Source organism: Lemur catta, chromosome 12 (genome assembly GCF_020740605.2).
Source record: "Lemur catta isolate mLemCat1 chromosome 12, mLemCat1.pri, whole genome shotgun sequence".
Lineage (NCBI taxonomy): Eukaryota > Metazoa > Chordata > Mammalia > Primates > Lemuridae > Lemur > Lemur catta.
In genome coordinates, this window is record NC_059139.1 from 48,653,785 (window position 1) to 48,676,363 (window position 22,579).

General features: G+C 40.1%; 1 protein-coding gene and 1 pseudogene across 1 annotated transcript in view; one reads left to right on the forward strand and one right to left on the reverse strand.

The window, feature by feature from the left end:
* Positions 1–22,579, forward strand: part of IQGAP2 (IQ motif containing GTPase activating protein 2) — a 271,207-nt gene that overhangs the window by 132,229 nt on the left and 116,399 nt on the right. Inside the window, exons 3-5 of the mRNA XM_045566428.1 lie at positions 2,926–3,082; positions 10,795–10,872; positions 14,664–14,740. Of these exons, the coding sequence (XP_045422384.1) occupies positions 2,926–3,082; positions 10,795–10,872; positions 14,664–14,740 (312 nt within the window). The remainder of the gene's footprint in view (positions 1–2,925; positions 3,083–10,794; positions 10,873–14,663; positions 14,741–22,579) is intronic.
* LOC123648566 lies at positions 17,647–18,165 on the reverse strand (annotated as a pseudogene).

Below are 22,579 nucleotides of genomic sequence, written 5' to 3' on the forward strand. Positions count from 1 at the left end.
AAGCTGGGGCCGGGAGAGGTTAGGGGCCTTGGCCACCATCACACCACCACCGTGTGGCTGAGTCCTGGTGCCCCTCTCCCTGGCTGGTAGTATTTCTCTTTCCTTTGACCCCCTTTCTAAGCTGTCACCAATTCCTGTTACTGTTGTCTTGAAATGTCCCTTGGTTTCCTTTTTCCCCATTTCTTCCTGTCTGATGCGGTCCCTAACACCTCAGAATGGCAAAGGCCCAGCAGAGAACTTTGTCTCTGGGGCATCCATTATACCAGGCTCATTTTCTCTAATTGCCACTGTCAGCATGTCACTCCTCTTCCGTGAGGCTGCCAGGAGCTCCCTGCTTCCGGTGGCAACACATAGGCACACTTCTGCTCGTGTTCGCGGCCCTCCTTCGCTGTGTAACCCCGACTTCGATGCCGTCTTCTCCCCAGGAGCACCAAGGGCCCACGGTCCTCTCTGGGGAGGTCCTTTCCACCAGTCAACCATGTTTCTTTCATGCCTTTAGTTCATCCTGCCCCCCAGCTTCCAGTTCTCTTCTGCCTTTCCAGCTGCACCAGGTCCTTGAATAATGTTTCGTTCAGCGTCGTTCCATCATAACGTTGATGACGACACAAATGGCTCCCCGGCCGGGGCCACTGTCTGTGTGGAGGGTGCACGTTCTCCGCATGTCTGCGTGGGTTTTCTCTGGGTACTCTGGTTCCCTCACACGTCCCAAAGCTGTGTCTGTTAGGTTTGTTGGCGCGTCTGCATGGCCCCGGTGTGAGTGGGTGTGGGGACGAGTGTGCCCTGCCTTGGGATAGGCCCCAGCCGCTTGTGACTCTGAACTGGAGTAAGTGGGTGAATAATTATCTTACTTGTTTTCATTAATTTTTTAAAAATATATGTATAGCTTAAATTTATTTCACTGTTTAGTATTAGAAGTGTTTTGGTCTTTAAAAGTTTGATGTTTTTGTGACCAGAAATATGTTGTAGGGACTTTGGTTTATACTAATTAGCCTGTGGTAAAATTGGTTTCATCATAGTCATTTTGCTTAAAGTCAGAGTTTCCAAGAACCTATTAACCATGTTAAGCGAGGACTTACTGCACTCTGTTCTTCTAGGCCAAGTCCAGGCTCCAACACTTTTCCGTGTGTTCTCTGATTACTGCAGTGACAACCCGCTTACCCTTTTATTCCCACACTTTTTCTTATTAAATCCTACCACATAGCATTGGACATAATGCCCTCTCCATTAGGGTTCTCTGGATTTTTCTTGAAATTGCACTGCCTTCTCAGTTATATTTAATGCTCCTTGAAGGCAGGACTTATGTTTATATTTTTCTCATATACAGTAGTTCCCCTTGTCCACAGGGGAGACTCCCCGCTGTGGATGCCTGAAACTGCAGATAATACCGAACCCTGCATATACTATTAATGTTTTTTCCTACAGATACATACCTGTGATAAAGTTTAATTTCTATAACTTAGACACAGTAAGAAATTAACAATAATAAAATAGAAAAATTATAACAACATACCATAATAAAATTTATGTGACTGTGATATCTCTCTCCCTCTCTCTCTCACTCAGAATGTCTTATTATACTGTCTTCACCCTTCCTGTGATGATGAAGGGATGGAGTGGGATGGCATAAGATTTCATGCTGCTCAGAATGACAGGCAATGTAACACGAATTGTTTATTTATTTTTGAAATTTTCCGTTTAATATTTTCAGGCTGCAATTGACCTCGGGTAACTGAAACTGTGGAAAGTGAAACCTCAGATTAGGGGGAACCACTATATTCCATTTTTTATAGTGCCTAATAAGTGGTCAGTAATTACTACTTATTAGGGGCTCGTTGAGCTTTTAAAAGATGTTGTCCAGACCTACGAGTGGTTCAGACATTTGACGGCATTTGCAGCTTGGATCAGGATCAGTTATTCATATTACAGCACAGTGTTCTGTCTTCTAAGTGTTGCTGGGATCAATTGCTTTGTGTTAATGATCCTCTGGGGGATTGTCTATAGAGGTGTGGTGCTCACACTAACAATTTGACTTGGGGATCAGTGGCTGGGTGGCAGAGCGTTGGGGACTCCCCTACTGAGAACTGCACACCTGCCTTTCGGATCTTATAGTAGGTAATAGTTACTCAAGAATGGATAGGAATAGCATTATCCTCATAACTCTGGCAGAGTTTGTGCACACCAGTGTGGAATGTAAACTCGCCTGTCTCCTTTTCCACTCTGTGTCCTTGAGCCAGTACTGACCTTGGTGCTCTCTTTTCTACAATACTGGCACAATATCCTGAGATTTAATCTGATCTTTGTCTAAAATATTTTTTCAAAACCCAGTAAATACTGTATCTTCCAAAAAAAGATAAGTGTATTGTAATAAGTTCCTGGTATTGGAAAAAGGAGAATTATTTAAAGACGACTGTCTCTGCTTTCAGAATTTCTTCTGCTGCTTTTCCATGCCTTCCTAGTTTTCATGGTATTCGTTCCCACACTGAGGAAACTACAGATTTCATAGTACTTTGGACTCTGGGCTTCCCAAGGCACACTCCCTATGAGAATTGCCTCTGCTAAAGGCTCGTAAATTTGGAATTATTTTTTCTTTAATGTCAGCAGGACTAATTCCACCCACACAAAATGGTTTGGCCTTTTCCCTCTTTGGCACAAAAGAGAATTGGCAGAGACTCAGATGAAGGTGAAGTTGACAGGCTCTGTCATGGTAGGGAATTCATTGACCATACGCTTTTATTCCCCCTGTTAACCTCATGTTCTGAATCCTTGTCCCACTCAGAAAGTCTTCTCTTCCCACCTAAAGATGTTTCAGATCTTTCTCCCTTTATCTCCAACACACACGGTGAAACACTACCTGACTTCATTTACAGAAAGTTACCCAACTGGAATCACTTTAAGGTTTTTGGGTTTTTTTGTTTTTAATTTTAGGTGGATGGAACTCTGCTTAGTTGAAGAATTGCCTCCAACCACTGAACTGGAAGAAGGGCTCCGGAATGGAGTTTATCTTGCAAAGTTAGCCAAGTTCTTTGCCCCGAAAATGGTATCGGAGAAAAAGATCTATGATGTGGAACAAACACGTTATAAGGTAACCAAGATCTAATTGGTTTTGGCTTCCAGCTAAAAGTGAAAGTTTGGTATTTCATTTCCTCTCTCTTCTTTTACTCTTAGTGTTTCTGTAAGGATATTGTGGGAGAGGGGGTGTCCTTGGTCTTTGGAGCCTGTTAATAATCATTCCTGAGGCAGCAGCAGTTTTAAAAAGCAAAAGTGTTTCTCTTTCTGGGCTGAAGCTGAAAGACCTCTGGTTTGTTTCCTACCCTCCCACCCCCAATTCCTTAATGGAGGTTGTTTGTGACTTTATTAGTGCCAGTAAGGGTAAAAGTGGGGGCACACTACCCCTTCTTTTTTACCACCAACATGGCTTATTATTCCCCATATTCTCATTAGTGAGTAGAGTACCCAGCTGGGACTTGAACTTGTGGCCCTAAAGAATTAGGGCTAATGTGATAAAACTAGTAGTAAAGTTGATCAGGTAAGAATACTTTTCCATGTGGTGTTAAAAACAAAATAAAACTAACCTTTTTGTATACAACCAGTGTTAAGAATTGTTTCATGGCTAATTTGGAAGGACCAGAAAATAGAGGAGGGTGTCATAGCCCTTTCAGAAACAGCGGCGGCAGCAAAAGCACCGTTACTTAAATTTGGAAGAAGCATGGAGAAGAAAACAAAGTCAAAATAAACACCAATCTTGGAGTAATAAAAATCTCGATCTGTTAGAGATATGGATCAAAGTATTATATATACAGATAAAATGATATATCTAGGATTTGTTTCAGAATAATTGGAGGGAGGGTAGATGAATGATACAAAGCTGGCCACGAGTACATAATCATTGAGGTTGGATGCTAGGTACGTAGGAGTTCATTATACTAGTCTGTCTACTTTTTTACATTTGAAGAGTTCCATTAAAAAGCCAGAGGGAAAAGTAAACACCAACCTAAGAGGCTTCTCCATTGGAGAGGTATCTTCAAAAGGGAATTTAAAAATGTCTGGTGTTGTATTCTGGAACGTGTGACCTCTTATCTACTATGGGTCAAGGTTTCTGAAGCTTCTTGGAAACTTGATTCTTTGTTTTCTTAATACATTTGGTTCTTGATATCAGTATTTTCTATCTGTAGATTTTCAAGTATCCTTAAAAGTATTCTCTTGCAAATAAAGTTACCATGCAATTGCAGGGACAATAATTGAGGATAGTTGAAAATGGAATGATTTCCCATTTATTGCATGATTCACACTACCTTTCAGTCCTTTAAACAAAATATACTTTAAAAGTGTGTGTATTGAATTTATATCAAATGATTGAGTAATCATTAAGGCTAACTGTAGACAAGATCACTTGACAGATCTCTTATGAGTCTGTTTTCCTAGCCTAATCAGAAAGGTAACTGAGCAAAAGTTTTTGCCTTGAATAATGTTATAAATAAAAGTGTTTGCATTTGTTAAAGTAAATTTGAGTTCCTGAAGTCATGTGTTTCACCCCAGAGACCCAGCTCATTATAGCCTTTCAAAAGACTTTCATAAAACAATGACTTAGCCAAAATTAAAGTTTTATAAAACTTTTTGAGAAGTATTTTTAGAAATTCAGACAAGCACAGAAAAAAACCATCTATATCCCTCCTCCACAAAATAAGCATTTGCCCACATTTTAGACTATGGCTTATCTTTTTTCCATTGCTTGTATTATGGTTATTATTAAGATCTAAATCTGTTAGTACTAACATACATGTAGATTTGATGGTAGGGTTAAAGTGTAATTGGGCTAGATCCAGGCTGCCCTGAAAGGAGATCGTGGGTAATTTCTTTTGGCTTTGTGGACCGTGAGAGTCTGGCTGGAAAGGTAGGCACTTCCTGAAGGCAAGCGTCAGAGCCGAGTGTGGGTTAGCTCTTGTTTCTTCCTGGCACATCATGTGCCTTGAATATAGGTGTCTCTTTCCAGATCAGCTCTGGGCCCTTAAGGCAGTTGCCTCCTGGCAGCTTTAGCAGGTACCTTCTCCTCCTGGCATCAGAAATCCTACTGTTAAAAGGAGCAGCAGCTTCTCTTTGGGATGGGCACAGGGGAAATAATACTTTCAGTCTCTTGTTATGAAATAAAATACCCACAGGGCCTAGGCAGGTGATGACATTCCCTGAAGGAAACATGATGAGAGAGGGAAGTGTTCTGTTTTGCTGCGCTGTCAGGCCCCAGGAGGGCTGGGTGGCACAGCAGTGATGCTGGCGGAGGGGCAGTGGGAGGGAGGTGCTGCTGGCTGTGCCCTGGGACTCCCCCTCCCCCATGCTGCTGAGCCAAAAGAAAAATTGGAAACAACCCCTCTGGAGTCACTGGAGAGAGGTTTTTCTTTTTTTTCTTAAATCCCTGAAAGTGCCTAGTGTTCTCGATGGAAAGTTTTAGTGATTTGCCAAGTAATCATAAAATTTTATTTTAGGGCCTTCTCATTTCTATACAAAAATGAAAGGAGACAAACATTAGTGAACAGGCGACTCGACTTCCTGTTCTGTTCTTCGGAACTAAAGCCTGTCACGTGGTCCTTTCTAAGGAGCACTAAATCACGGGGCCAAGGCAGAGATGCTGAAGCACAAGGGAACACTCACTCACCCGGGCCCAGCCCCTGATGTGCCATCTGGAAACCATGAATTCCATGAACTTGGGCTCTCTCTGCAGGGTCTGCCTAGACTGCAGCCATGAAATACGACCCGCCTGTTAGGCACAGGGTCCCCAGCGCACGGCTGTGTCCCTGATCCCTGAAGGACTCAGTGTTGGCACCAACAGCTCGGACAATCATCAGTTAGGCAGACAGGAGCTTCCATGCCGCCCCATTATCTTTGTCCAGCAGCTTATGTACAACCTTGGTCCCTCATTAACTTAGGGTTAGAAAGATGTCCTAAGTGTTAGAGTTAAACCTTCCAGGCCTGAGTTCCGTGCCCATGCCATGTGGCCATGTGTGCCGTGGCACCCACTGTCTTGGACATGCCATAGTGCATTGTAAAGAAGGCAGGAACCGTGTATGCCTGCTCTGCCCTGTCCCCAGTGAGTGGCTCGGGGTCTTGTCCATAGAGTGGGTGGTTGGGGAAATGGCTGTTGGGTGAAGGAATGAATGACAGTAGTACCCTGTAAGCCCAAGTACCCCATTCCTTTCTTTTATGCTTTATTTGGTATTCAGTGTGCTTGGAGTGTGATCCACTTCCTCTAAGTATGATGCTCAAACCTCCTGCAGAACCACCTGATGGGGGTGTGTAAAAAGTGGACTCCTGGGTCCACCCCAGACCACTGAGTCAGGTAGACTATCTTGACCTGAGACTCAGCAAGCTATATTCTTAATAAATTACCTACAGGTGGTTCTTTTCTTGTATATTACTAAGGTTTAGGAACTGTTGCTCTAATAAACAGATAAACACTAATGTAATACATTGTAATAAAGTTGTAGGGAAATAAAAAGTTGTGCCACGATGGAAATATATAGAGTAGAATTGATTCACCCATGCAACACTTACCAGCACCCTGCATGCCAGGCACAGTTCTGGGCACTAACGGCAGGGTAGTGAGCAGGGCAGACATGGGCCTAGTTTCATGGCACTTACATGGAGAGACGGACTGTAAGTAAACCTACAGCTGTGAATAGTGATGAGCATCTGAAGGAAATGGAAGCTGGCATTACAGACAGATAGCAACAGGCAGGAGATGGGCTTCTCTGAGGACAGGTTTGTGCTGAAGCTGGAAGATTGGGAAGAAAGTCATCTTTGTGCAAGTCAGAGCTGGGCAATGGGCAGAACAGTCCAAAAATATAGCTTATCCACAACAGAGTGGCTGAAAGGCTGCAGAGAGGGACAGCGGTGGGGGACGAGGCCAGGAGGGAAGCAGAGAGGATGCCGTGTGGCCATATAGGCTCCAAGGACAACCTGTGATTTCATGCCAAGTGCAGGCAGCAGCCATTGAAGCTGTAAACAGAGACATCATGATGCGACGTGGTACAGTTTGTTCTTTAGGAAGATCAGTGGCTGCTATGTGGGGAATAAATAGGAGGGAGGATGAGGGTGGAGACAGTCCAGTGAGGGGTAATTCAGTCCAGGTGACAGGTGGCAGTGGCCTGCACAGGCAAGAAGTGAATGGCTTCAAGCGGGAAAACAAAGGGTGGATCCTGGAAGGGAGCTGGAAGTGGACGGATGGCCGTGAGGAGAAGACAGCTGGGTGGACAGTGGGGGACGACTGAGGGGGAGGAAGCCATCCTGTCCATTCTAAAGGGACTGCGGGATGGTTAAGGGCCTGGAAGCTTCCATGGCGCGGGCTTGAGAGATTAGAGAGTGCTCCCAAGCAGACTGGGCTGGGTGAGAGAGAAGAGGAGGAAGGACAGGCATTCCTTGGAGAGAATGCAGCCTGACTAGGCTCAAAGATAAAGAATGGCGTCCGGGACAGCACCTTGATAATCACGGGCTTATAAGAAATGCTGTTGAATATTGAGGTGTTACTCAGATAGGAAAGGCACATGCATAGTGGTTAGCAGAGTGAGCTGTAGGATCAAAATCCTTTAGAGTCTGGCTTCACCGCTAACGTAGCTTTTCTGAGCCTGTTTCCCCACCTGTAAAGTGGGAATACACATTGAGTATCCCTAATCTAAGACTCCACAGCGCTGCAAAATCTGAAACTGTTTGAGTGCTGACATGATTAGGGCTGCTCAACTGGTAAGTATAATACAGATACTGCAAAATTGGAAAAAAATCCAAAACACTTCTGATCCCAAGCATTTCAGATAATGGATACTCAACCTAATAACAATACCTGCCTTTGTAGAGAGGTTGTGAGGAGCAAATGTGACCGTCCATGCAAGGCACTTGGCACAGTGCCTGACAGATGTGAGCACCCAGTAAGTGTAGACCTGGCAGTTGTCCCGAGGCACCTGAACAGTGAGGTGAACATAATATCTGGACTTGGATTCAGGGGATCTGCAAGGGAATCTTAACCCTGAGCCTAACAAGTTAGGTACTCAAGTGCCTTACATACGTGTGCCCTTAGTTTCCTCATCTGTAAAATAAGCAAATTAGGATAATTATTGATTTCTATGGTCCCTCATAGTTTGAAATGTTCTGCTTCTGATATGGAGGAAGTTAACATCCAAAGAAGAAAATGCCTCATCTCTGAAATTTAAACTAGGTGAACCTGTTTGCTGGTGTTACAGTAGCTCAGCAGTGGAAAATTAGCATATACTTTCTGGTTCTATACCTGAAAGAAATTAGGTAGATGGACCAAAGCAACCCTTGGGCTAAATCTGATTGTAGACATTCACCTGGTATAGTATTAATATATAGGACTAGTGAAAAAAAACTCGATAAAAATAATGATAATGGACTGAGAATATTTTCTGTCTGTTTTGAAGACCATTTTCATTCTAATTGAAGCAAATTCAGTAGACTGAAGATGTTATTGCTGCAATTCACTCCCCAAAGTGTACTTCTTAAATATGCAAACATGAACCATAGGGGTCTAAAGTAAGCGTTTCTCAGGTGTTTGAAATGGATGAAGGATTTGAAATCTGTCATTTATTGTATAAATATGACCAAGTTAACCACTTTTTTGTTTAATGCCTCTTAATATGAAGTGGTAAACTTTTTCTGACAGTGACAATGGTAAAAGTTTCATACTCATTCTTGCGGTGAAATAATTATAACAGCTAATGCTTACCTCATTCTTAGGTGTACTTTGCAACTAGATACTTTCTGTTTATTCTCAATTTAATTCAGCAACTCAAAGGAGCATTTTATGGCTGAGGAACCACGGTTCAGAGAAATCTGTGACTGTATTGAGATTATTATACTTAGCTAACACGACCAGTAAATAGATGGGTGTGTGTCTTTGTTATATAATTTGGGATTTGTTGAAGCCCACCTGCCAAAGACCCCAGAAATCCACCTGTGGCCAAACAAAATTAGGTTTATTTAACTTGTTGGGGTAATAAAAAAGGCAAACGCGTGGAGCCACAGGGAGAAGCAAGGGGCTCAGTGTAGATACAGACCTGTTCTGGGTGATTCTATTAATAAGGATTTAGGGAAGCAACGACCAGGTTTCTTTTGGGTGTTGCCAGGAAGCAGGATCAATTTGGTGTCTTGATAATCTTTAGGAAGTGGGAAGATTGAATGGGAACTAGATTGTCACCAGTAAAGAAACTAGAGTAGGCCATATTAGTTGGAAGAGGAGGATATTTAATTATTTTGTGGTGCAGAGAGTCCTCATCTTTGTCTTGGTTTAGGCTTAATTGCAAGTTGTTTCTGTCCTCTTCCTCCATGGCAGAGTGGCATTGTCTGAGATTTGTTTGTATCAAGCAAAAGAAATCTATCCTGAGTTACAAACACTCAAGCACTATGGTCCGATGTTAACTCTTTGTGCTCTCATTCTTTCTCGCTTTATTCCTTTTCCTCCCTTTCTTTCCACTCTCCCTTCCTCTAGCTTCCTCAAGCTCATTTTTTCTTTCCCCAAAATAGTCAAAGGTTGCTAGGTCCTGTGTTCTTTGCTGGGGGAGCATTAGCATAGAGAAGGTTTTCAGATCCAGGGAGACCTAGTCTTGAATCTCAGCTCAGCCGCTTAACAGCTGTTTGACTTCAGACAAATCACTTCATCTTTTTGGCCTAGTTTTCCTCATCCTTAAAAACTGGGAATGATAATTACCTTGCAGAGTATTTTGAAAATTATAGGTAACTTACATAAAGTACTTGAAACACAGTCCAGTCACAAATAGTGGCCACCATTAAAAAGGCATAAACATTTGTCACATGTTGATTTGCTTATACTTTATAATTTTTAACAGCCATGAAAATACCTTTTATGTAATAAACTATTAGATTGTAGAAGGTCACAGAAGGTGGCCCCACAGAGAAGCCAGACTTCCTGAATTCTTATCCACCATTGGATGTTATATGATGAACTTTTCTATAGTTACTTTTTTGTACGTTTATTAAAAATGAAAAATAACATTGTGCTATGCATTTAATTAATAAAAATAAAACATTATTTTAAAGCTCTTTATGGTTCATTACCTGATACATCTTCATGAGATACAGGCAAGAATGCTGTACTTACAGGCTGTGGAAGAAACGGCTATCTAGTTAGGAATGTAAGGAAGAAATGGAAGATGTAGACTATTTTTATTATACAGGTAGGAAAAGATCTCCTAAAACATTTCTGCTGAAGATTTACTTTTTATACAAGGCCAAAATTAGGGTTAAATTGTAAGAAGAGTATATGTTCAAATTAGCTCTGAATTGTAGGGTGGTTTCTGTTTTCATCTTTGTATTTTGCTACATTTTCCAAGTTTTTCTACAGAAATATTACATCATAAGAAAATAAAAGCATTTAGTCTTCTAAAAATTGTTTCTTCTGAAGTTGCTAGGCTTCTCGGCCATGGTTGCCAAAACCTTGACACCGTGTGCACACATACCCACGCACACGTATACGTGTCTCATGAAACGTCCTTAGGCATGTTAGACATTAAATGGTTTTTGAGATTCTAGTTCAGAATTTACCTCAAATGTGTGAATTATGGAAACTGTCATGGTCCATCACAGATGGTTGGGAAGTTGCCAAGATACAGTTCAGTCTCCTTTATTGTGTCTTTATATTTGCTTTGTGTGAGCAGTAATAACTCTGTTCTAGAAGCACAATTGAAAAGCATTCTGCTAATGAAGAAATTTGTTACAAATGACTCACTTTTTGTGGGGTTCCTTCTTTCCTTTTTCTCCCTCCCATCCTCACGTTAGAAGTCCGGCCTTCATTTCCGACACACGGATAATACTGTCCAGTGGTTGAGAGCGATGGAGTCTATTGGGCTACCCAAGGTAAGCCTTCGCATGCAGGACCCTGCAAGGCAAAGGGGTGTTGCACACATGCCTGTTTATGGAAAATGATTTGGTAGATTGGGATATGTTAACATGGGAATGAGAAGTGTGAGCACTGAAAAAAAATACAGAAAGGCCTATACAAAGTGATATATGGCAAGAACTCAGAATGAGGTACGTGCAAGATTGAGAGCTTATGCACATAAATTAGTGTGTGTAAATTAAAATTAAAGTGTGTACAAATTAAACAGAATCAGAGCAACCTTTAGCTGGTAGATGGTTGATTTAAAATAACCAACTCTCTTTTTTATGTTGCTATTAATATTTATATTTAAGAGTCTAAGTCTCAGATCACCATATATCACTATAAATTATATTTTTTTTTTTTTTTTTTTTTTTTTAGACAGAGTCTCGCTCTGTTGCCCGGGCTAGAGTGCATGCTGTGGCATCAGCCTAGCTCACAGTAACCTCAAACTCCTGGGCTTAAGTGATCCTACTGCCTCAGCCTCCCAAGTAGCTGGGACTACAGGCATGCACCACCATGCCCGGCTAATTTTTTTCTATATGTATTTTTAGTTGGCCAGATAATTTCTATTTTTCAGTAGAGATGGGGTCTCACTATTGCTAAGGCTGATCTCGAACTCCTGACCTCGAGCGATCCTCCCTCCTCAGCCTCCCAGAGTGCTAGGATTACAGGCGTGAGCCACCTCGCCCAGCCCTATAATTTTTTTTATTTCAGCATATTATGGGGGCACAAATGTTTAGATTACATATATTGCCTTTGCCCCACCCAAGTCAGAGCTTCAAGCATGTCCATCCCCCCAAATTTTTATAAATTATTATAAGTCATTGTGTCATTTTAAATTTTAAAAGCCTGGTGGGTGATAGCTTTTAATCCTGAAATAGCTCTCCCAAATAAAATTCATTCAGCAAACATTTAGTGCTTGTTAAATTTGAATAGTAGGCAGGCTAAAGCATGTGAGAGAATTAGACATGTGGGGGAAATGAGGAAATAATTATATTTGATAAAAATTGTAGAACTCTTTTTTAACCTCTTATTTTGAAATAATTATAGAATCACAGGAAGTAGTAAAAATAGTACATCTATGTGTATCCTTCATTCAGCTTCCGCCAGTGGTAACAGCTTATTACTGTAGTGCAATATTAAATTGACATTGGTGAATTAACGTAAACTAGACCACAAACCTTATTTGGTTTTTACCATTTTTACATGCATTTGAGTGAGCGTGTGCGTCGTTCTGTGCAGTTTTAGCCTGTGACTAGATTTGCATAACCATCACCACAGTCAAGAAACAGACACCAGGGAGGAGGGGGCCTTTAGATTGCTTCCCTGCCCCTGCCCTGTCTCCTGGCAACCACTAATATGTTCTCCATCTCTCTAGTTTTGTCATTTTGAGAACGCTATATAAATGGAGTCATATAGTTGGTAACCTTTTGAGGCTGATTTTTTTCGGCTGTGCGTATTGTCCTTGAGAACAATCAGGTTTTCATGTGTATCCATTGTTCACTCTTTTGTATTGCTTAGTATGTTCAGCTATTTTAAAGAAATTATTTAAGAATGGTCCAGTTGAGGGCAGGGGGAGAGGTTACTGATGTATGAAGTCCTGTGGTGGTGGTATTATTAAGCTGGGTTTGCAATTAAAAATATACACCCCTACAAAAATAGAAGATTCCTTAATGTAAATTATGGATGCCTATTTTTAATTGTGCTCACATCTGTTTTAGCTTAGTCTCATTTTATCTCATGATCAATATTTGATTTATTTTATTCTGCCATTTGTAATCCGACTACTTTCCCTTCTCCTAAAATGCCAGAGCATTAGATACTATTCCGTTCTGGGCATTAGTTGTAATACAGAATTCATATTTCTGGATTGTGATTTAGGAAGTACTAACTAGGGACTGAATAGTAAACAGATTAATAAAAAAAATTCAAACAGGATTTTTCTGTGTAAGACAACATCAGATTAGGATAATTTCATTGCTTGGTAGATTTGATGTAAACCTTTTCAAATTGTCTGTTTTGGGCCAAACAAGTGATCTTATAAAGCAGATTCTATTTTAACACTGAATTTTACTATGAAGTTATTAATACGTTGCTTTGCAGGGGCAAGAGACTAACAGTATACTGAATTGACTTTGATGCATTTGATTGGTATTCCTTCATTTATCAACTTTGAGTGCTTACTCCACTCAGCACCATGCTAGGTGCTGGAGGTATAGTGCTGAAAAAAACACTCTGGGGAACTATAAGTTGATACCATCTCCTTGCTAAAGGAAAATACATTCATAATGATTTTCCAGGAGAAATACAAAAGGTTCTTGTTGAAAGAAAAAGGAGGGGAAGGGGGTTGTAGTTCTCTGCTTATGTAGAAGAACTTTAAGCTTGGTAACACTTCTCAATTTGGGAATCCTCTTCTCACTGACACTTTAACAGCACATGTGTTAAAGGAAAGTTGGAAAGGCTTTTGAAATTTCCTAGGCTAGAGACATTTCTTTAAATGCTTAGTGACTGTACATTTTGTAGCTCAAGAAACTTTGCTTCTTTTTCTCTCTGCTTTTTTCAACGTCCGATAGAAAATTGCACTTGAGTACCAAATACTACCATATGGTACATGATTTAATTTTAGTTTTTACATCAAATTTTATAAAATACTTACTACAAGCAAGTAATGTCAACATGCTTATCTTGATATTATATTAGGAGCTTTAAGCTTGATTACTCTTTTTTTGTGCTTGGGAAGAGAAGTTTGCTGCCCTACTCTGATATCTGTTTTTTATCAGGCTTTTAGTTTCAAGCTTAAGAAGAATAGTGTGACAATGTATTAAAAGCCTTAATGTTCAGACCATTCAATCTGGTAATTCCATATTTAGGTGATTTACCAAAAGAAGTAATCACATGCTTAGAAAGTGTAGAGATGTTCATTGCAGTGGCTTACAATACTGAAAACTTTAGGGGCAAAACAATATGAAACCCTGGGGAACTAGTTAAGCTATGGTTCAAAAATATGAAAGAATCACCTACATCTATTAGAAACAATCTTCTTATAAGAATACTGAAGGAAATTGGAAATTGTTATGTTCTGTTGAGTGTTAAATAGGTTTACACTAAGTACAATTTTGTTTTCACATGCACACATTCATAGGCATAAAAAGTCAGAAACACATACAGAAAAGAAAGACCAGAAAAAATAAACCAAATGCTAATGGTGACAATTGGAAGGTGGGATCATAGGTATTTTTCCTTCATAGTTTGTATACTTTCCAGATTTTATTCAGTGAAATATATTATCTTAAGCAAATAAAAAAATCCATGTGTGTATGTTGTATTTGCATCCACACATCTTGATGGAACTGTGTGGTCAAGTTTTTAGCAATGTAATAAAGTGGCTTTAAGAAGGCCACCCTTCTCAGGCCCATGGGACCTCTGGGCCGTCATAGGAATGAGAGGGCTACTGAAGGCAGAGCCTACGTGGACTCACACATCATGAAATAAAACACTGCCACCCGGCACTGTGGACGTGGCCTTCTTGGATTGGCTGGCTGTAAACACCACCATTCTCCTGTTGCCACGAGGAGGCTTGCTGTCAGGTAGGGGTCCAGTTGTAGAGATTGGTCTGTCAGCAGAACAAGATGAGGCAATGACTTGGAGTCTCCTCTATGTTTATATGATTGTAGAATAGCAAGGACAATCAAAGTAGGATTATTTCGAAGACTTAAAATAATTGAGAGCAAGACATACAATAAACATTGTTTCTTTTGTTTTCCAGATATTTTATCCAGAAACCACAGATGTCTATGATCGGAAAAACATACCAAGGATGATATATTGCATTCATGCACTAAGGTGGGGGAAAAATACAACTAAAAGACTCTCTAAGATGTACATTTTAAAAAACTACATTTGAACTTTTTATTTGATTCAGTTGTTTTGAATAAGCTGGTACAAAACTGAAGTAATTGTCACATAAAAACAATACTTGAACTTGAAAAATGTTTTTCTGATTCTTTAAAAAGCTAACTCAGGCCGGGCGCAGTGGCTCACACCTGTAATCCTAGCCCTCTGGGAGGCCGAGGCAGGTGGATCGCTCGAGGTCAGGAGTTCGAGACCAGCCTGAGCAAGAGTGAGACCCCCGTCTCTACTAAAAATAGAAAGAAATTATCTGGCCAACTAAAATATATATAGCAAAAATTAGCCGGGCATGGTGGCGCATGCCTACATGCCTACTTTGTTGCCAGTGTGACAACAAAGATGACCCTTCTTACCCTGTATCACACTTACTTTCGTATCAAATATAATCTGTATTAAGATTAACCGGACACATATTTAATGATATCCCTAGGTCGTTGTGCTGCTTGGTAACTAGATGCAAATGGTAAATGGTCCTAATAAATGACTGTAGTGATTATTATTATTTAGCACAATCAAGCATGGTTTATAGCATTTCTGTTTTCACTTTACTAGTTTTCCAGTATTTGTAAGGCGTTCCTCTCTTTCCTGGCACTACGTTTCATGTGACTGTTGTCACAGTGATACCGGTGATGATCCTCCTTCACACAGACATGCACACTCACACATTGCACACACGCAGACAGACGTCCTCAGTCATTCTTTCCAAGAGGTTTAATGTTCTTCCCCTGACGGCCTTGTCCCTTGTCCCTGGGCTTAGAGTTTCCCTGTGACCACCTGTCCCTGCCCAGTCTTCTCCCACCCCCTCCCCCTAACTTGAGGTGGAATAATCCTCTTGGAAGCTGCTTCCGTAAATCTCTTTTTGCCTCATGAATCACTAGACCATCATGGAATCAGAGATTTTAGAATTAGCCAGTCCTAAGAAGACATTTTTATGCGAAACCGTCTAATAGAGTGGTAGACTCTTGGCTGTACCGTGTTCACCATTGATTTCTCAGCATCTGGTGCAGTGCCTGGTGTGTAGTAGAATCACAATAAGTAGCTGTTGAATTAAAAAATATCTAATTCAGTCCTTTCATTTTATAGTTAAAGGACTTCAGGTCCAGAGTAGTTAAGTGGCATGTCCCAGCTACTCGGGAGGCTGAGGCAGTAGGATTGCTTAAGCCCAGGAGTTTGAGGTTGCTGTGAGCTAGGCTGACGCCACGGCACTCACTCTAGCCAGGGCAACAAAGCGACACTGTGTCTCAAAAAAAAAAAAAAAAAAAGCTCATTCAAAGTAGAAAACCAGAAAATTAACAAAAAACCTTTAAGTGTAATAAAGAAAACTTAAGTTGAAAGTTCTATGAATCCAATTGTAACATAAACCATATTCTTGAGTTATGATCTAGTTTATAAATGAAAATTTATCACATGAACAGCTTTAGAAATCATTATAATCTTGATTTAATGTGCTTAAAGTTATAATTTCATTCAATTCTTGCCATAGATTAAGAAAATCTAATGTAAGGATGGTTTCTTTTGATCTTTTGTTCACTAGAACTTGTATCCTGAGGATAGAGGAAACAGAAGCTGTGTTAAATTAGTGAAATCAAGACACGGTCATTTTAAAGCAATTGTTTGATAACTTAATTTTTGAAAATGCTGAAATTCTGCTAGTTCAGAGTATATTATATATTATTGGCCTGGAAGATATGTGATTTTTTGATGGTAACAAAGATGATTCTGAAAATCCAGTTTGTGGCTATTATGTGCACACAGGTAATGGTTGGGAGACTTCATGTCTAATTACATTTTAAATTACTTTTAGAACATCTGCCTTGTGTTTTTATCACTAGAAGTCATTTTCCTGGCAGAGTTCTCTGCCTAGAGGTTTATATTAACTTCTTCTGGCTCTTTTCCTCTCCAAAGGAAAAGGTTTCTATAATAATTCATGGCAATGTTGGCCTTCTAGAGAAGAATTTTGATTATGTCATATAATTTGACTTTTTCCCCTGGTCAGTACTTACGAGATTGCTTTGAAACATGACAGTTGCTGGAAATACAGACCAAATGTAGGTGTCTTTGCTATGGTTTTTTAAAAATATTCTAATAACTTAGAACAACTGGTTAAAAAAAAAAAACTTGTACGCCTGCCTCTTCAGATGTGGCTAAAGTATCGTTATGCCAGCAGGTTTTCTTTCTTTTTTTTTTTTTAAGTGTCTTTTTAATTGAAAAACTACCAAACTGTCCAGTAATATTTCTCCCAAAAAAACACAAACTTGGGTGGTAACTAAGTCCCTAAGTTATAAGAATTAAAAATAATTTTTCAAGAAGTCCTTAGATCCAGTTTATGGAGCCGTGGGACACACAGGCTAATCAATACCAGTGGTACTCCTCGGGTCTAGGAGGCTGGACGGCATCCTGATACCCCGCACTCAGCACGTTTGCTTCAAGTAGCCTTTCTCCAGTTTCCAGTTCATGATAGTATTTTATTCTATTTCAGAAAACTTAATGCAAGTTGTTTTATGTGCAATGCCAACTTTTAAAAGGTCACTAAAGCTAACTGGGCAATACACTAGGCAGAAATCGATTTATAAAAAAGAGGAAAAGCCCAAAATGCTGCTTTCTACAGAGAACCCACAGTTTCATTTTATTCAGAGCAAAGAAAAAAGAAACTTACAATCATGGTGGAAGAAAGTCAACCATAGGTTTGGAATCTGCACTCAAACTACACATGCAGTGAGGACAGTATTCTGCTAAATATGATGGATTTGTCTGCTGTTTGTCTAATGTTAACAATTATAAACAGCAGTGCAACTAGTATTTGGAACAATCCTTAGTGTTACAGTGTCAGGCACATCATTTCACTTCTCTTCACACCACTGCTTCTCCTGGCGTACCTGGGCTTCCTTCTCTTCAGTTAAAGTCATTTTTGCTATTGAAGGTCTTGAGAATCTCCCTAGGTGTTTTCCCCTCGATCACATTGGCAACAGTCTTGCACGTAACATCAAGCAAACCTTTGATGTCTATATAGTTTGTAGCCAGAATAAGTTCAAAAAGTGTTCCTTGGTCAACTTTCAGGAATTCCTGGTCCCTAACAGGGATCTGGTCTGTTTTCTTTTCTTTGTTCTCATCATCCTTGGGAGGATGGAGGGTCATCCTTGTGGTGGGTGCACCACTGAACGACCTTTTTTAATACTGCTGCGTTAACATTTGTTGGAGGAACTGGGTCATCATCTCCCATTCTTCCAATTCTCCCATTCTTCCAAGATTTCCATTCCCAAATCTTCCAATGTGGTCTTGATTGTCACAGATTGTTTGACAATTTCCACATTAATTTCAAATACCTCTCCATCAGAACTCTGCAACTTAATCGAAGGCATGGTGTTCAGTCTCAAAGAGACAGAGTTGGGCAGTGTCAGCACAAGAAGAGAGAGGAGGAGGACAAGGCCACTCTGCCAGCAGGTTTTCTAAAAGCTTCTTGTTCAAAAGTGTTTATTTTGAGGAATATTTTCAACAGTGTTGCCCAATAATCTTTATCAAATTAATTTTTCAGAGCCTAGAATGATCCCTTAACACTGTAGTTAGTTCTTTTGTGACCTGCTAAGCCAGCCACCATTATTTAATGTCATTATCATATCCATGCATCATAGTGCTAATCTCCAAATCTGTAGCATGCTCATGGGGTGTCTTGCATAAGCTGAAATTGATTTCCCCATGTGGACACCAGGGACATTCGTGTTAAGCAGCTTATAAACAAATGGTGTGTGTTGAGTTCCTCTCTGGTGATGTCACTGTTCTTTTAAAGGAGTGACATAGAGCTACACTGAGGCTTACAAATGTATGTTTGCTGTAGTTTTAACAATGGCTTGAACAGTTTAGTAAACAAAGCTAAAGAACTTCTTGCTTACTGTTGTGTGCAAATGTTGATGTGATAGGAAGTTTCTAGGGTTGTGTTTCTCAGTCATTCAGTGACTCATCATGGATGTCTCCATTACGTTTACTCATCCTAGAGGGGATTCCCCTTGGATCATCTCGCTCACCAGATCTGACCTTAAGTAGGACCTTTTATCTTTGAAAGCAATATTATTTATTAATAGTAAGCTGCATTCCCTGAGGGACTCTTTCACTTTTCTTTACTCTAAATTACAGTATGGAACTGGAAGTCCCAAGTGTATCTGAGATTTTTTTCTATCACGACTTTTTCCTGCTGTGATTTAGAATGCGATCAGTCACTCAAATGAGGCTGATATTCTACTCTGTTGGGCAAGACACATTTGGAAGCTGGGTAGCAATCTTTTAATATGTACAGTGGGTTTGCACTTGCTGCATGCTGGAAATGAACAAACATGTCTTTACCTTTTGTATTCTGGTGGCAAATATGGCAGCATCACTGGTATAAAGAATTGTCATTACCTGGTAGAAAATTAGGCAGGTCAGAGTTTCTGACTGTAGCTAAGGAGCCAGGAGAGAAGTCTCCTCCAGGTAGTTCAGCTTGCCAGGCACTGCCTTCTCCCTGCCCCAGCCCGTGGGCCTGACTTGATCTACAGACTTAGTTCTTGGCCCTCACCAAATATGTCTCCTGTTCCCTGTTGTCTTGACTGGGCCTAACAACCTGTAAGATGCCCTGAGTTCTTTCCCTTGCTTCCTGTTTGTCTCTGCTTTTCCCATTTCCGGGCTGCCCCTCACCTTGTCGTTTTATTTCTGACCCCAGTTTTGTTACCCACCACTCACTGATCCCTTTGTCAGTTTAGCTTGGCATTCTCAAGCCCAAACACCAGTGATTGTCACTACAATAGCTCCAGAAGAAATTCTCAAACTTTGCCAGTGTAGACAGACTCACCTGAGTGGTGGGTGGCATCATTCTTTTTCTAAACAAATGTGTATCTTTTTGTTACTAAAAAAAAAAAAAAAAAAGTAAGATATACTCATCGTGGAGAACATTGGAAAATTCAGAAAGAATGTCAAAGGAGAAGCTAAAATACCTGCTGTCTCAACACCAGGTGAAAACCACGGTAAATACTTTGGTGTTTGTGGACTTAATGTGTGTACTGTACGTGGCATATTTTCCTTTCGGGGCTGCTTTTGGAATGTTATAAAGCGTGTGCAATGAAAAGGAACAGTTCAAGAAGTGAGAGCCTTGCTCACTAGTTACTTCACTGATTTTTTAATGTCTGGAGGCCTTTTATGCATGGAGAAGAATACTTTTTGCCTGTGTAGTGCCTGACTTATTAAAGATTTATAATCATGTTAAATTCCTGTGAGGTGTTTAAATGTTAGTTATAAAATTGAATTCATTTAAACAGTTTAACCAATTAAATTTAGAACTGATTTTTTGAATCCTTCACTAATCCTTAAAGAGTAGGTGAAATGCCCAGATGTATTATTACAAACTTTTTACATTGAAACGTATTCTGAATGGTCCATACTACAGGTTACTCATTTTTTCATTATTTATACACTAATTTTGACTTGTCCTAGGGCTATTATATTTCTTTGATAGCACTAGAAACAAAGGAATGCCCCCTTCAAACCTGCCAAGATTACAGATCTGGTTTCTGATAGATCAGTTGTGGATCAGAACATGGCTCCACTCTGGGTTCTTCTCCTAAGATGAGTCAGACTCTGGCCATTGGGCATCAGGCTGAACTTGTTTTTATTTCTAAAAATAAAAATAAAAAACAACAGACCGTTTTTATTTTAAGTACATGGCTTTCAGGTAGGTTTTTATTTATGGTCTGGTCCCTACCCCACCTCCTCATCACCATGAAATTATTTACTTCCTAAGTGTCACTTGACCAGTATTATATAATCCATTGTCCTGTCATAATGATGTATTGGCCTGATCTGTGAACATTATTAAAAGCTTATGGATGCCTTTTAAATATTTTCTTGAAATTAACTGGGCTTTCTAGAGGTTTCCATCTCCCAGGAGACAAGGGATTGTCTCTACCCAGTGCTCTTTAGACCTTTGGCTGATTTGTCATCTCAGATCATGTTTCTGGGTCCTCTCTGCTTGTTTATTGAATATGACCACCGATGTCGGACACTCTTTCCACCTGGCTGGTTTTGTTAATCACCTGTGCTCCTCAGTCCTTCCTTATCTTGGGGCAGTTCCTGTGTTTTCTGGGATTATTTGGCTTTCTCAGAGTTCTTGGTCTTTATTTTTTCCTGTAGCATACATAGTATAAAAACAACTAAATATCTATACTCTTTATAAACAGATTTCTAAAATAATAATCCTGAGCTTATTAAAATCAATACAAATAATTATGCATGTATTATTTTAACTCTTTGTATTACAACCTCCTTTTCTTACACTATATACTATTCCCTTTTGATTATTGTTTTGAACTTCTGGCCTTTCACAGACTTAACCAGGGTTAATATCTTCTTTTCTGATGAACCAGATTGTTTTGGTTTGATCAGTCAGGGCTCTTTCTGGCCAGCTCCTTTGTCCTTGTAGCACTGTCCCTGACATTCTTTGAAATACCCTTGCTCTGTGGTCACAACAGGATGTTCCAGTTTTATCCTGATTACTCCTGCGTTAGGACGTGAAATCAACTACTCTCCAAGGAATCCTTTAAGGTCATGTGTTGTTCATATCAATTCTAGTTTAACATTCTAATTTCATAATGTTCTAGTTTAATGTTATTAGGGCTCTGGATTCTGCTTTTCTTACCATATAGTTTATTTGACCATTGAGATTCTACTACACTGCCAGCCACAAACTGAAGATAAATCTGTCTCCTCTCTATATAAGGATCACTGCTCCTGCTGCTGCTGCTGCTGCTGTAGCTGCATCCCAGCAGCCGTGTCTCTAGTGCAGTGGTGATGCTGAAATGGCACACATTTGCGGCTTGCGTTTGTGAAAATGGCTGTGGCAGACCCAGTGCTGATTGACCAGCTGTCCTAAGCACACTGGCTGCTTTGTGGACAGGGCTCCTCCACCCAGCTCTCCCGCACAGTCAGCTGCCTGCCTTGCTTACCAGGTTGCCTTTGAACCTGTTCCTCAGGCATTAACACATAGTTTTCCTGTCTTGACACTCCATTCCCTTAAAACCCTTTCCCTCCCCAAGAAACCAATTGAACCCAGATATCAGATTCTCTCTTACAGTGAACATATTTCCATTTATAAATAAGCTTTCTATAGTTCCTTAACCCAAAGGATATATCTAATCCTTTGGGATTCTCAGAAGGGATATCTAGAGATGGCAGTATTTAGGATTCAGGGAAGGGAGGCAGTTGCACCTCCTCATGTCTTTGAAGTCATTGCTTGTTCACAATTCTCCCTGTGCTCCAGACCATCCTCTCTCTTCTTTTCCCCGTCCTAAATTATTATCGTGGCTATGCCCTTCTGTCCTGCCAAATCCTAAGCTTGAGACTGTGAGCCACATCTTGTCACTTACCACATACACCATTGATTCCAGCTTGAAGTCTCTAAAGTTTATATTTTCTAACCTCTCATTTTCCTATAATAAGTCTGCCTCAGGATTCCTTTCATTTTGGCTGTATGTTGGCTATAGAGTACTGGATTTGAACATGATATTGGCAGTGATGCATGTGACTAAGATGGAAAAATAGATTCAGTAGATACGACCATTTCAAACATGGAGTCAGTAAGGGGAAACAGTGAAAGATTCTTAGGGTTGGAAAAAGTGGGGGAAACCACTGTGGTACGTTATAAGTGTTTGCATACAAAGGGCATGTTTATTTAACAAAGAATAATAGTGAAAACAAAAGCTAATGCTAATGGAGCTTTTAATTATATGCCTGTCACTATTCAAAGCACTTCAC